Consider the following 16,788-nt stretch of genomic DNA (forward strand, 5'->3'; position numbering starts at 1 on the left):
AAGTGTGTGTGTATGTGTGTGTGTGTGTGTGTCTTTCTGTGTGTGTGTGTGTGTCTGTGTCTTTCTGTATGTGTGTGTGTGTGTGTGCATGTGTCTGTGTCTTTCTGTGTGTGTGTGTGTGTGTGTGTGTGTGTGTGTCTGTGTCTTTCTGTATGTGTGTGTGTGTGTGTGTGTGTGTGCGTGTGTCTGTGTCTTTCTGTAAGTGTGTGTGTATGTGTGTGTGTGTGTGTGTCTTTCTGTGTGTGTGTGTGTGTGTGTGTGTCTTTCTGTATGTGTGTGTGTGTGTGTGTGTGTGTGCATGTGTCTGTGTCTTTCTGTGTGTGTGTGTGTGTGTGTGTGTCTGTGTCTTTCTGTATGTGTGTGTGTGTGTGTGTGTGTGTGTGTGTGTGTGTGTGTGTGCGTGTGTCTGTGTCTTTCTGTGTGTGTGTGTCTGTGTGTGTGTGTGTGTGTGTGTGTGTGTGTGTGTGTGTGTGTGCGTGTGTCTGTGTCTTTCTGTGTGTGTGTGTGTGTGTGTGTGTGTGTGTGTGTGTGTCTGTGTCTTTCTGTGTCTGTGTCTGTGTGCGTGTGTCTGTGTCTTTCTGTGTGTGTGTGTGTGTGTGTGTGTGTGTGTCTGTGTCTTTCTGTGTCTGTGTGTGTGTGCGTGTGTCTGTGTCTTTCTGTGTGTGTGTGCGCGTGTGTGTGTGTGTGTGTGTGGCTCTGGAGCTCGTCTCCTCTCTGATCAAAGCTCAGTTTCCTCTCATTGTGTCAGAAGTGCTTCACCTGTAAACATGCAGCGATCGCTTCTTTGATATTCAAGCATGATGGGAAGGAAATGGAGCTCTGGCTAGCGCTAATCTGATCTATGAGCTCGTTTAACGCTGGAGACACGCGCCGAGCGTCCGCCGCTAATCACAGCCCAGCCGCGTTACCAACTTCACATTACACTTCAGTCTCACGGTCACTGAGAGAACATGATCGAGAACCACACGAGAGCAAGACACCGATGCAAACTCTGACACAAAATTTAAAAAAAGAATATAATTCATATTTGTTAAGAATATGAACAAAATAAACCGTAAAAAGCTAAATATATACTAATAAATATTAATATGCATTCCTAATTTATTGTTAATAAATATTAATATTGAAATTTATTTATAAAACATTCTTTATAGAATAACAAAACTAAAATAAAATATCATTTGAAATAGTAAAATATATAAATTTACTATTTTTATGATATATTAATATGTATTATTAATAATTAATATATATTCATAAAAATACAAATTCTAATATAAATGAAAAAATAAAAATATATAAATAATGAATAAAATATAAAGGGCAAATAAAAACTAATTCAAATTAGATATTAGCTTATGAAAATGAATATATATGAAATCAGGAAATTAAAACTCCTTTTAATACTCCTCCTCATTTCCTGATTTCATTTGGAATAACAATTACTTTTTATTTTATATATTTTTTTCACAATTCATAATGTTCTGCATTTCAAGAAAGTAAAAATATATATAAATAACAAATCAAATATGAACATGTATTAATATTTTCTTTAAAAAAATGCATTATTCAAAATATTTAAAGAATTTTAATATGAAAAATAACTAAAAATGCATTTTGGCTTCCGAATGAAATCAGGAAATGAATAGCCTTTTTAAGGAAAGCATGTGCAGCATATGATCGAAGTGAATCATACACAATTACAACTTCGCCAGGCTAAAATCTAACGTACAATAAGAGAAAATCATCACGTACAACAAGATAAAGCGACTGATGCAAATGTCCTCTCCCATTGAGCTAAGAAGCAACATAATTCTAGTACTTTACTGTTCTTTTGCCTCTTACCAAGGAAAATAGAGGCAATTCAGTCTCCTGTGCATGAATAGCTCATCTGAGGTAATTTGTGTGCGTGACAAACTCCTGTAATTCCAGCCTTTTTTTTTATTTCCAGTGATTTAATTTCACGAGGAGTCTGTTCCTGCCCAGGTGGCACATCAGCATCTTCTCCCCTTTGTCTTCGCTCTAATGGCTTTCATGAATGATGTGAAGACGTCTGCCAGATTCTGGAGGAGCCCATCTGCTTCCTGTGCGGCCAAACACTTCCTTTAGACGCGACAACAGATCTGATCTCAAGACAACACCTTCAAACCATCAGTCTTCCTCATCTCAACATGATCACGTAAGAGCAGAAGATGTTTGGACTCTACAGTTTGGAATAATTCAGATTGGTTTCTGAAAGAAGTCTCTTATGCTCACCAAGGTGGCATTTATCTGATCAAAAATACAGTAAAAAAATAGTGTGAAATATTATTACATTTAAAAATACCATTAATATATTGTAAAATGTAATTTATTCATGTGATAAAAGGTGATCACATACATTTCACTTGATCAAAAATGTGAAAAAATATTAGAATTTAAAATAACTGCTTTCTATTTAAACATATTATAAGACGTAATTTATTCATGTTATGTGAAGCTTAATTTTATGCAATCAAATACATTTTACTGGATACATAATACAATACAAAAATGATAAAATTATTAGAGTTTTAAAAAATGGTTTTCTATTTGAATATATTGTAAGATGTCATTTATTCCAGTTACGCGAAGCTTAATTTTATTAAATCAAATACATTTTACTGGATTAAAAATACAGTTACAATTTTGAAAAATTCTTAGAATTAAAAAATGGTTTTCAGCTTGAATATATTGGTAGATGTAATTTATTCCAGTTATTCTAAGCTTAATTTGATTTGATCAAATACATTTCACTGGATTGAAAAAAGATGAAATATTATTAGAATTGAAAATAACTTTTCTGTTTGAATATTCTGCAAAATGTTATTTATGAATGTGATCAAAGCTAGTTTTTATTAGATCACATACATTTTACTGGATTGAAAACGCAGTAAAACGGTGAAATATTATTAAAAGAACTGTATTGTAACTGTACTGTTAGTATATTCTGTAAAATGTAATTTATGCATGTGATCAAAGCTGAATTTTATTTGATGAAATACATTTTACTGGATCAAAAATACAGTCAAAAAACAAAAATAAATATTACAATTTAAAGGGGTGGTTGATTGCAATTTCACTTTTTTAACGTTAGTTATTGTGTAATGTTGCCGTTTGAGAATAAACAATATCTGCAAAGTTACGACAAAATTCCTATTATACACTTTATGTGTATAGACAGAGAAGCGTTTAACATGGATGCGCATGCTGTATTAAAACTTTAATCAGGATAAAACTGTATAGCGAACATAAACAGTAACATTTACAAATAACAGCATATGTAAAAGTATGACCTCTGCGTCTCGTTTATCAGGCTCAGATTGATAAACAATATTGACAACGCCATTGTTTACAATACAACCGCAGCACATGTCGCTGAGGAAAGGGGTGGGACGCGGCGGATTGGCCAATCACAACACACTGAGGCCAGCTGACCAATCCGAGCCCATCCCGTATTTCTGAGGGCGGGGCTTCATAACAGCAGGAACTCTCAGTGTTCAATAGAGAAGGGACAGAGCGGTGTAGAATAAAGGATAAGTTATGTGAAAAAGAATGTTTCTCTTTTTAAACAAAGCATTAGCACATGTTAGACTGCACCCCATAAACACAATCATGCATTAAAAAAAACAGTGAACCACGCCTTTAAAATAACTGTTTTTAATATGAAAATATTGTAAATGTAATTTATTTATGACATGCAAACCTTCATGTCAAGCAATTAATCAAAAAAATTAAAATTACTCCAAAAACCTTGATACATATTTTTATTCATCAAGGATTGATCAGAAGTGACAGTAAGGACATTTCTAATGTTAAAAAAATATTTCTATTTCGAAATAAATGCTGTTCTTTTGAACTTTCTGTTCATCTGTGAATCCTGAAGAATAAAATGTATCACGGTTTTTCACAGATATATTGTGCAGCACAACTGTGTTCAACACTGATAATAATCAGAAATGTTTCTTGAGCAGTAAATCATCATATTATTCTGATTTCTGAAGATCATGTGACACTGAAGACTGGAGGAATGATGCTGAAAATACAGCGGAGCATCACAGAAATACATTACACTTTAACACAGATTCACACAGAAAACAGATGATTTACACTAGAATAATATTTCACTGTTTTACTCTATGTTTGATCAAATAAATACACCTTAGGTGAGCAGAAGAGACTCTTTAAAAACAGTGTTCAGCTACAGACAGTGTTAAAGTGAATATAGAAAGACTTGTATTCTGAAATAATTCCCTAAAAGGGTCAAAAAGCGACCTCTGACCTCTGGACCACACGCTTCTGCTCTTCAAAGTTCTGCCTCATTTTAACCTTCAGCAGAGGAAGTCTCAGCTTTTCCCTCTGATTTGATTAGCGTCTGAGCTCTCCGGCACTAGATGGATGATTTCTAGACGCTTCTGGACACTCTGAGACGCTCAGGTGCGGATGAAGAAAGAGACCTTGAGCCACTTGTTCTTTGATTTGTTCAGTAATGAGGTGTTTTCAGAGTCCGTGTCTCTTACAGCGATCCATCACAGCCTTATTAGCGCTGAACTCTAACGGGTGGCGTCCAGACGCAGTGCTAACGACGGCTCGTTAGCAGCAGCTCATAAAAGCCTCAGTTATTACTGAAACAATCGCACGCTTCAGAGTGATCCCAAATAATTCCCTGGAGGCGTCGAACACCTTCACACAGACGGCAAAACAATGAAGGGCGGGGCTTGATGATGCTCATCAGGACACGATTGGAGCGTGAACAAGTGGGCGTGGCCAAACATAGAATATCTCAGTATTACTAAGAATTATTGAAATCGAACTGGATGCAAAAAGATGAATTTAAGGAATTTAAAACCAACTGGAACTGAAAGATATGCCTACAATGAGTTTTAAATAGAGAAGCCAAGTTTGTCGAGAGATCACAAAGATAACTCTTTATAATATAGATTATAAATATATAACTAAACAATTGAATAAAATATGTTTTATCATTAATGTTATAATATACATACATACATATTTAAACTGTTATATAATGTAAATATTCAAGATTAATTCATAATTATAATAATAATAATATAGAGATAACAGATACATCTTTATTATATAAAAAGTTAATTAAACATTTAATTAAAATACTCTATCCATTATCATTTATATATATTTCAGTGAAAATCTGTAATCACTATTATTATTATTATTATTATTATTATTATTATTAGTCTGTCAAGAGATAATAGAGATGACAGTTTATGTATGTAAATAGATTCTAAGTCTATAATTAAATATAAAATTATTACACTCAACACAAATTCCCATTAATTACTGAATCATTAATGATCTGAAATGTGGTGTTTGCGTGAAGAAAGAGCAGTGCGTGCTTGTGTTTTATAAGTCTCTGACAGGCCACGATTCAGAGAGACGTGACCCTGCAACAAATCAACTCACCAACAGGAGCACAGGGCATCCCAGCATGCACCGCTTTAGCTTCATTCTGTTCTAATCAATCCCAGCAAATAGCATCTCAAGCGGAGCACCAGAAAGACATGATGTGAGTCCGAGGCCTGTTTGTAGGGATTGGCTCGAGCAGATACGAGCCATAAATTGATACAGCACCATAAATGGATATTTAATTAATACGGCAGTGAAGCGGGATGAAATAGTGGCGCGGGAGTTTCATTACGTGCGTGTCGAGAGCTTTACCGCCGGCCATAATTCTCCAGAGCCGAGCGAGCGCAGGAATTGAACAGCCTGCCGCTGGGCTCCATTCACTCCGGCGTGACGATCAGAGCCAGAAATCAGAGCGATTTCACCAGCAAACACCAGCTAATTCAATTCAGCCTCCGTCTTCCTAAAGTCCTGCAGAGATAAAGCAGCTCTGAAACCACATCTGATCCCTTCTCATATAATCCACCACAATTGGCCTGTAAATATAGGGATCATGATGGAATGATGGGATTGATTTTATCCTTGGTGTTTTTCTGCTCTCTGTTCAGATGCTTCTCTATAGGTTTACATCAGATCACGGTCCTATTCCAATAATAAGAATAATTTCTTTTTTTTTTTATAAAAATGTTTATTTATTCATTCATTTATTATAGTGTTTTATTTTGTATTGTATTATATTATATTAACCAGTGTGGAAAAATATCTAATCTTATCAATAGATTTTAAAAAATTTGAGAAAAATTGTATCTTTGGAGAAGAAAAAGATCTTGATGTTATAAATGTATCAGTGCTTTATACAATACAGATCAGTGTTGTCCAAAGACCCGGTACTTCGGTACCAAGTCGGTACTAAAAAAATGTAAATGTGACGGAACCAGGTTTCTTTAAGTACCGGTAGTACCGAGGTCCCGTTCAAACCCGGTTCAGCGCTATGATTTCCGCGAAGCAGAAAACGCGGACGTAATCTCAAAATCCAGTCATGAAAATGAAACTTACATTTTAATATGGACAGTCATGGAATTTGTCAAAGTTAGCATAAATTAATCAAATCAAATCTCCATATGGACCAGTATCTGTAAATGTTAAGCTGCAAATGTTGTTTGAAATATGAATCCGTGTTCTGCGCGTCTCTGTGTGAATTAATGAATGGCAGAGACGTGCGGGTTTGTTTACTACATAGACTGAAGCGCATGACGCTTGCATTAATTTCAGCATCTGAGCTTCAGAGTTCTCTCTCCATCAAGCGATCTGAACTTTTCAGTTCATCTCAATGGACGAACAGCGCACCTGATGCTCTGTAAACTCTGTGTGAAGACACATAACTCACCGTCGCTTTACTGATAGCGCTGTTTCTCACACATGCAAAGAGAGAGAGAGCGAGAGAGTCTTAACATGCTGAATCGACACGCTACATGTAAACTATTCTTTGTTGTCTTCTCCTGTCAAAATAATGGAGTTCATTTAGAATTATTCATATTCATTTTCGAACAAGCAGAAGACATAGCGGTATCCATACCTTGTTTACTGTTGTTCATAATTATATAACTTGTAGAAAAACTTTAAACACAATTGTAAATAAGTATAAAGAATGGCATTGGTTTTATTTTTAGTGCTAAAAAGTTATATTTTTTTTAATTAGCATATTTTTGTGTTTTGCTTTGGTACCGAAATTGGTACTGAAAACCGTGGATTTTCACTGGTATCGGTACCGAATACTGAAATTTTGGTACCGAGACAACACTAATACTGATAGTTTCAAAGCAATGTGTCTGTGTGTGTGTGTGTGTGTGTGTGTGTGTGTGTGTGTGTGTGTGTGTGTCTGTGTGTGTGTCTGTGTCTGTGTCTGTGTCTGTGTGTGTGTGTGTCTGTGTGTGTGTGTGTGTCTGTGTGTGTGTGTGTGTGTGTGTGTGTGTGTGTGTGTGTGTGTGTGCGTGTGAGTGTGTGTGTGTGTGTGCGTGTGAGTGTGTGTGTGTGTGAGTGTGTGTCTGTGAGTGAGTGTGTGTGTGTGTGTGTGTGAGTGTGTGTGTGTGTGAGTGTGTGAGTGTGTGTGAGTGAGTGAGTGTGTGTGTGTGTGTGAGTGTGTGTGTTTGTGTGTGTGTGCGTGTCTGTGTGTGTGGGTGTGCGTGTCTGTGTGTGAGTGTGAGTGTGTGTGTGTGTGTGTGTGTGTGTGTGTGTGTGTGTGTGAGTGTGTGTGAGTGTGTGTGTGTGTGTGTGAGTGTGTGTGTGAGTGTGTGTGTGTGAGTGTGTGTGTGTGTGTGTGTGTGTGTGTGTGTGTGTGTGTGTGTGAGTGTGTGTGTGTGTGTGTGTGTGTGTGTGTCATCTTTAGGTCCTCATGAGGAAACTAGTGTTAATATCCCCCAGAATGCAGTGTTCTGAGAATCTAGCAGTGCCTGTAGTGTAGTGTGAGAGACAGACGCTAGCGGATGGTTGAGGCGCTTCTCACTGATGAACTGCTTTATTTATTTGGGAGCAGCTGTGTTTGCCCTGATAACGTGGAGCATTTGAAGCATAAATAAGCACGTGACCCGGCGGGCGTTCGCTGTTATTGCGCTCGGATCATATTAACAGCCGCTTACGGAGCGTCCGGCTCAATCTGAGCGTGAGTGTGTACATGAACATCATTATTCCTGCGGGGACAGTGCTCTTCTCTGATCTGCATCGATGTCAACAACCTGTTACTGAAGACATGCAGATATATCAACTCAGCTAAACATCAAAGGTTCATTCAGCTTTAACTAATTCAACATGATGATAATAATAATAATAATAATAATAATAATAATAATAATGTTATTATTCTTGTTATTATTACTAATACCATTAATACAATAATGAATTTTAATTATTTATTATTATTATTATTATTATTAATTGTTATTATTATTACAACTATTAATATTTAAATAATTTTTGTTGATTTAATATAATTAATTTCATCCTACATTAATACTTATTATTATTTTATTATTATTACGATTAATAAAAACAAAAAAATAATTTCAGAAGTTAATTATTATTATAGAATTTTAATTATTAATATTATAAGCATAATTACATTATTATACTATGAAATATTATAAAATTATAACTACACATTAGAAAAAAAATATAATAATAATAATAATAATAATAATAATAGTAGTGGCAGTAGCAGTGGTAATGTGCATATTAAAATATTATATTATATATTTATTATTATATAAAAATAAGACAATTCTTTCAGCTTCGGTTCCAAAACCTGCCAACTTATAATACTTATAAAACATTTTAATATTATACAAATGTAATCAGTTTATAATTAATAATAATTAATTCTATAAGTATACATTATTTTTTTTATTATATTCAAGCAAAATAAAAGCACTAATAGTTATCATTATTATGCTTATATATATATATATATATATATATATATATATATATATATATATTTTTTTTTTTTTTTTTTTAGTTTTGTACAAAAAAAAAATCTATAATTGCTATAAATCTATAAATGCAGCATTGCAATACATTTTGGTAAAACTTCATTTTCACAGAAAACTGCAAGAGGCAAGAGTTTGGAACGGAGTTATGGTGGCTGGTAATAGTGAATATAACTATAACAGTAATTCCATGTGCTGTTTAACCATAATAACATGTTATTATTGTGTGTTCACAGCAGAGTCTGTGCACTAGACAGGCTGTTTTAAAGCATCAGACAGCAGAAATATGAGCTCAAATAAAGCAAAGCGAGGTTTACTCGTGTGGTTACTGACGTGAAAGAGAGCGTTCTTCCTAGAATTAGCAGAACGATCCAGAAGAAATCACAACAAACACGTGTTCAGGAAACGCAAACTCTGTCGAATATGTTGGAGCATTTATAATAAATGTGGGAGTGTGAGCGAAGAACCAATCAGACGTCTGAAGACCAGTTCAGTCCAGTATTGAGGTTTGAGATTCCTCCAACAAACACACCGCTCTGAGAAACTTTACAGCATCACACCTACATGATCTAACACATCAGAGCTGAAGACGATCAAACTACAAAATCATGCTTCATGAGAGCAAGACACCAGATACTGTACATCTGACCAGGAACCTAACCAGTAATGACTAATACTGTATTAATAACCAAACCTTCTGCTTCTGTCTCTGTCAGGTTTACAGAAGATTTATTACTGGTCTTAAAGTTTTCAAGAATCTAACTGCATCAGATAATTGATGCATTATAAGTAAACATCTATATCATTTACTTGGTATTTATTTATGAATGAAATAACTTAAATTTACTGTCTGTCTAAAAGCATCAAGCTGCATCAGATATTTGATGCATTATGAGTAAATATCTAATTTAATCATCTATAAACCTATTTATTTATTTTGTATTTCTTTCTAAAAATAATAATTGTTAAATATATTTATTATTTTTTATTGATTTTATTAATCAAAACAATTATAATAAATTACAAGCTGTACAAAAATACTCCAGTCATAATTAAAATGATCTAATTTAATTAATTAAATTAAATAAGACATAAAATGCATTTTATATATATATATATATATATATATATATATAATTTTTTTTTTTTTTTTTTTTTTTTTTTATATATATATATATATATATATATATAAACTGTTGTATTAATGAATCAAATTAACCAAAAAATGACAAGCGGTCACAGTCTTTGGGACACAGTGCTGCTTCGGTCTCGGGATGTTTTCCAGCAGATTTCCTGTCAGTTTTAAAGCATCAGATATGTGAGGTCAGTAAAGTCATGAATTACCGTGAGCGAGCGATGTCACGGATATGAAGCGCACAGGCTGCAGATTTATGGAGCTATTAGCATCTTTCATCGGGACGGAGAGTAAAGTGTATTACAGCAGGCGTGTGTGTGTTATACCTGTTAGCAGAACACTTTCTCTGATGGAGACACATGATACTCACTACATCAGCAACATCCCACAGTGAGAGAGAAGCACATGAACGCAGATCACACTTCACACAGCACCAGAACAACATGACAAATTACACAACACATTATAGAAGAGAATAAAGCCTTACTCACACATTACCCAAATGTAATAGTTTTGTAACTCTCATTCTCTATTATCACTATAAGAGTTGTTTACACTTAATCACAGTAAACTTAAATTACAGACAGTACAACAAATACTACCATCATCAACGTGTATTTAATTTTATTAATTATTGAATGCACGAATGAATGCATGAATGAATGCATGAGTTAATGAATGCGTGAATGCACGAATGAATGCATGCATGAATGAATGTTTTTTATAATAAATAAATCAATAATTGGTATATATAAAAAATATATATTTTTTGTTTTTAAATGTATTATTTAAATGTTGTTAATTAGACAGAGCTCCAGTTTTATTTACAATAATAAATAAATGCATAAATACATGCATACAATATTTGTTTACAATTTGCATGTATGAATGCATGTATTTTTATTAATTTATTTATAGATAAATAAATAAATAGTTTTGGTTAACTATTAATCAAATAAATAAAATAAATAAATAAAACCTGCACAAAAATACTAACATCTAAATTAAATCCTTTATGCATAATAATAATAATAATAATAAAATAAATAAATAAATAAACATATAAAAGTAATTACTAGTTTGTACGTTTATACTAACAACAAACTATATGTAAAATATATTTTTTTTTTTTGTAAAATAATTATTTTCTGTATTTTTCCTTTTGATTTTGGGGCACTTCTTGACAGATGTCATGAGTTTGATTTCTAAGCGCCACAGAAAGCACGCTCTCTGTCCTCTCTTTTCCAAGCTGCACATGGATCTGTAATGTGGCCAGGAGGGTAATGCCATTATCGGCACGCTAATGAGAAAGCAGAGACAGACTCATACCTGCTCCATCTATTCTCAGAGAAAGCGTGTGAAGCAGGGCGTTCAGCCTGACACCAGCCAAATGAAAAACACCAATATATCCCGGCGGCCTTGACCTCGCTGGAAGTGAAACAGAATTAAATAGATAAGAGCTGTCATCGAGTGTGGAGGGTGAACTATTGCAGACCGGCTGTCACGCTCATATGAGCTGCTCGTATTGATTACCACCCAAAACCGCTTCGGTTGGTCAGCGGGCCGCAGGAATGAAGAAAACACCCACATCTGAGACTTCAGAGATCACGGAAGATGAACCAATGCAGCTCCAACAATCAAACTTAACTCATTTACATGCAAACTGCTTCAGAAGTTCTCTCAACTGTTGTCTTAAAACTCTTAAATTTGGTCATTCGCTAAATGCAAAATGCCTTATTAAGCAGATACATTTGTTAAGTCAACTACATTTACATGATGCTTTTATCCAAAGTGACTTACAAACGACTTACAAACAAGGTTGACAGAGTTAATTTTACAGATTTTTTTAAATTTAATTTTAATTTTTTTTTTTTTTTTAATTTTTTTTTTTTGCCGATAACCGATAAATCAACCGATATTTTATATTATTTATAAAAAAAACTGTACACAACCATGAAAATGTACTGTACTTTGTAAATGAAATATTAATAAATGAAAAGATTATTATATTTAAAAATATTAATTATAAACATAAATATTAACATTTAATATTAATATATTGCTTATGCCGTGTTCATTCCTGTTTATTAACCAATAAGCATTAAATTTTTTTACATTTGTAAAATTGTATTAATAAATGTTGAAATTAACAAGCTAACTAAGCTATGAATAACACTTCTACAACATTTATTATCCTTATTATTGAAATAAAATACATGCGTGTACTCTATTTGCTTTTATCTTAGAACACTAAAATATGCATAAAAGTTGAATAATAAAAATTACTGAAATCGGATGCGTTTGTTCTGATTTGTTTATATGTTTTTGTCAGCTGCATGAACATATCGGTTTGCTTCCTCATGTCAATAGCTTTAAATGTGTAATGCCATTGATTAATGAATGCATAAAACTGACCAGTTGGACAAAGTAGTACTGTAAATAGATAGTAACTATCATAACTTTTGGGCTGGACTGTTTTAATCGTTAACAGTGTTTTCCTGCTCTCAGCATTAACTGCTGTTCGTTCTCTACTAATGCAGCATCTAGTTAACAAGTTAATTATTAATTAGATGCTTTGCATCATATAATGACAGTGGACCCTTCTCAGCTGATCCTGCAATGGATGCTGACCTGGGAAAACTATTGGTGTGTGTTTTTTGCCAAAACAGATTATTCCAGCAATCAGATATCGGTGCCGATTATCGGTTGAACAATAATGATAGAAAAACAACAAAAACTTTAAATGAAGTCAGCAAAACAATAATCTTATAACAGAAACCCCATCATTGATTCATGCTGCAATGCATGCTGGGAAATATGGATTTCAGCAATATGAATTTCTTCATTCAGATGACTTTGTTTGACTGGCCGGTGAAGTGTGTTGGTCTGGTATGGGTTTTGTGTGGTTTCAAGAAAACTGCATTAGTATTTGAGACTCAAAGGTTTAGCAAACTGGAAAATATGTCTGTTTTTTTACAGTGATGCAGGACTATGTGTCCACATAAATCAGCAGCGCTGCGAGAGCAAATGCTCCTGTCTGCTTCTCTCCACCCTTATTACGCAGCAAAGTGAAATTAGCCACGTCCTCACAATTAATCCTGTCCCTGCTGTCTCGGGTGTGGAGGATCTGTGTGGTTAGGCATCAGATTTAAGAGCGAACGCCACGGCTGCTGCTTCTAATGAAGCGTTTATTAGGGTGTGACAAACAACCTCACGAGTGCCAGCGACCACACAAACACACCACACCGCTTTAATAACAATTAGTACTTACAAAATTGATAGTTCTTGAAAAGTCCAGCTTGCATCTGAATCTACAATTCTCTTTGAATGTTAAACTCTTTTGATTTAGTGAATCCTAGTCTGTGACAATGTGTTGAGAAACTAACACAAGACAACAGTAATGCTCATGAGCCTAAACAATGGTAAGCAGACTCTAAACATGGACATTCGCTCATATAGAAAAGCATTGGTTTAAAACAGTGGTATAGGAAGGTCAAAATAAGTCAAGTATTCTCAATGCGCTGCTCTGAAACAGAGCAACCGAGACTCTACAATAAACAATGGCACAATAAACTGAAAATATTTCCACTTGTAAACTTCCTTTTCTCAAACTAGTGCATGCTAAGCTTTACTGAGTAATGTATACATCAATCTGTGTGTCGTTCTTGAGTCTAAACAACTTTTGGCATGCTATTTTCTTTCGGTAAGTAACCTAGGAATTCTCTCTTTTTTTCTAACAATTTACAGTGGAATTTACTCATATTGAACAAATATGTATATATGTTTGTTTATTTCAGCTACATTTCTAATTTTTAATTTGAAGTACTAAAATAAATACAACAAAAAATAAATAAGTGACAAAAAAAATTTTTTTACTAAAACTTTAACTAAAATTCAAGTGAAAATGAAAATACACAAATAAAATCTAGTTCAAAATATTAACAAGAAATGATACGAAAATGATACTAAATAACATTATCCTAGAATAAATCCCTCCTGTTCATAAATGTGTTTTCCCAAGTCTCTCTCTCCTCAAGTCTCTCACTGGATGCTCTGCAGAACAGATAAGTGGCATTTTCACCTTCCCATTAAAATCTGTTAGAGTGCCGTAGCAGAAGTCTGTCGGGCCAATGACACGACAGCTTATCAAAGCTGCTGCGCTGACAGCGACCCTGATCATATGCTCAAATAATGAATCACAGAGACACAACCCTGCAGAAACTGAAGCCTCAAACTCCATTACAATCCATCAGAGAAACAGATCAGCATGAATCAGGTCATTCATCGTGACACTCGGCTCTAGAGTCTCTGATCCAGAATCAGTCGTGCTGCGAGAGATGCATATAAAACAGTACAGAGCGGTGTGGATGGACTGACCTGACGGCACCCAGGGGTCTGAGGAGGGTTTCTGCTGGGTGTTGATCTGCTCCCAGTCGAAGTCGTCATCTTTGCCTTGACTGTAGCCGCAGTCTGTGTAGGATTTCTCAAGGAGGCAGTCTTCTGCAGAGAGGAAAAGAGAGAAGACATCAGCGATGTATCAGTCACACACAAACAGATAACGACCAGACCGGTTAATTAACAGGTCATCTGAAATACCCAAGTGCCAATACAGTGCAAAAGTTGAAAATCATCATTCTTATTGAGTAAATAGTGCGAGTAAATCTATTATGTTGAGAGTAAATATTGAGAAAAAATTAAAACAAATGTTGTGATTGGTAAATGATGCATATAGGGTAGTATTGTGCATAATTCATAGCTGAATTGTGAATGCTTTTTAATTCTTGAATTTGAACTGAGGAAGTAAACAGGATGCAGAACTACAATTTGAATTTGAATGTAACAAAGTAGGATTTAAATTAAGTGAAATGAAAAAAAGCTAAGTTAGACAAGACAATCTAGGAATGTTGACTTGACAAAGTTTTGAAGGATTCCCAAAAAATGTAAAGGTTTATATAGGCCTTATAGAGGGATGGAGGGATGGATAGACGGATAAATGAATGGATAAATGAATGGATAAATGGTGGATGGATGGATGGATGGATAGATAAAAAAAGATGAATGATCAAATGATGGATGGACTGATTGATAAATGGATCAAATGTTGGATGGATGGATGGTGACAGGACAGAAAAATAGATGGACAGATGGATGGATGGATAAGTGGATGATGGATGGACAGAAATAAATGGATGACGAATGGATCGAATGATGGAAAGAAGAATGGATGGTGACAGGAAAGAAAAATAGATGGATGGATGGGTGGATGGGCATAGAAATAGATGGATGATGAATGGATCGAATGATGAATGGGTGGATGGATGGATGGATGGATGGTGACAGGACAGAAAAATAGATGGACAGATGGATGGATGGATGGATGGATGGATGGATGGACGGGTGGATGTATGGATGGGCATAGAGATAGATGGATGATGAATGGCAAGAATGAAGGATGGATGGATGGATGTTAAATGGACAGAATTACAGATGGATGGACGTATGGATGGATGATAAATGGATCGAATGATGGATGGATGGATGGATGGGCATAGAGATAGATGGATGATGAATGGCAAGAATGAAGGATGGATGGATAGACGGATAGATAGGGCAGTGTGAAGAATTAATTCTGCTCAACATGTCAATGAAAGAAAGAAACTGCTGTTCTGCAGCTCCAAATCACTGCAGAGAGAGCATCTCCACCGTCACAGACTCGTTCTGCCACACAAACTCTGCTCATTCTCATCCACCTCAACAAACACAAGCGCTGTTGACTTTAACGCCCAGGAGAGCCGCCCAAACCAACATCCTGAAGGCACAAGCACACCTCTCAGCGTTGTGATGTTTTCATGTCATTTCTGAGCATGACTCTTCTTCTTTGCGGCGCAGACGCCCAGGAGCGGAGGATCTGGCTCAGAACAAGCGCGACTGAGTTGCGTGAATTTATTTTGGGTTTGAGCGTAACGACTAAGGTGTGAGCGAGTCTCTCATGTCTGCTCTTTTATTTTGACAGCAGGCAACATTTCCTGCTCCCTGATGTGAAAAGCAGACTCCAGATTTGATGTGATCAACTACATTTCGTGAACAAACAGCTCAGGGTTTCTGGCTTCGAGTGAGCCGTGGTTGTTTGGTGCTGGGTTTCTCTTGATCTGTGAGCGTGTTTCACTGTCAGGATGAGTTCAGATCACACATCACCACATCTCCGACTCTGCTTCTGCATTAAAGCTCGTTAGCAGCAACACCGCAGTCATGGCTTTGATTCCCACACTGATCAAACACACAGCCTCAACCCGTCTGCCAAATGAAAACTAATACACATACATCTCCTTTTAATCACAAGCGGCTGGCCTGCTAGGTTTCCAGGTTCTGCAGTGTTTCTCCAGATGAAAACCCCTGTAAGTCTCCAGAAAAGAGTCTAGGAGGAAATCATCCCAATGCACTCGATCACACCAATCATGAAAATAATGAACCTGTCAAGAACACATTCACATCACATTTCATCCCAATGTCAAATCAAATCTAAAAAATGATTTGGGCCTTTTTGAAAACATCACAAAAGTGGTCATCCACAAGCTTTTGGTTTCTTCATAAAAATCAATCTTGATATTTTTGAGGGTCGACTAGTAAGAAATGTTTTGCACCGCAGGGATAATTAAATTAGAGTCTCATTAATAAGATGAAATTCTTCACGTTTAGTTTTTAAATGGTGATAGTTTAATGTTTTAAAACATCAATATTTAAAAACAAAACATTTGGTGAAGAATTTCATCT

The 16,788-nt window shown here is 35.2% G+C and overlaps 1 protein-coding gene across 10 annotated transcripts in view; it reads right to left on the bottom strand.

Moving 5' to 3' along the window:
* LOC132116459 (receptor-type tyrosine-protein phosphatase mu-like) overlaps nucleotides 1-16,788 on the bottom strand; it is a 214,041-nt gene that overhangs the window by 158,640 nt on the left and 38,613 nt on the right. For all 10 annotated transcript variants that reach the window (XM_059525292.1, XM_059525288.1, XM_059525287.1 and 7 more), the window contains exon 2: nucleotides 14,395-14,517. In XM_059525292.1, the coding sequence (XP_059381275.1) occupies nucleotides 14,395-14,517 (123 nt within the window). The remainder of the gene's footprint in view (nucleotides 1-14,394; nucleotides 14,518-16,788) is intronic.

This window comes from Carassius carassius, chromosome 35 (genome assembly GCF_963082965.1).
Source record: "Carassius carassius chromosome 35, fCarCar2.1, whole genome shotgun sequence".
NCBI lineage: Eukaryota > Metazoa > Chordata > Actinopteri > Cypriniformes > Cyprinidae > Carassius > Carassius carassius.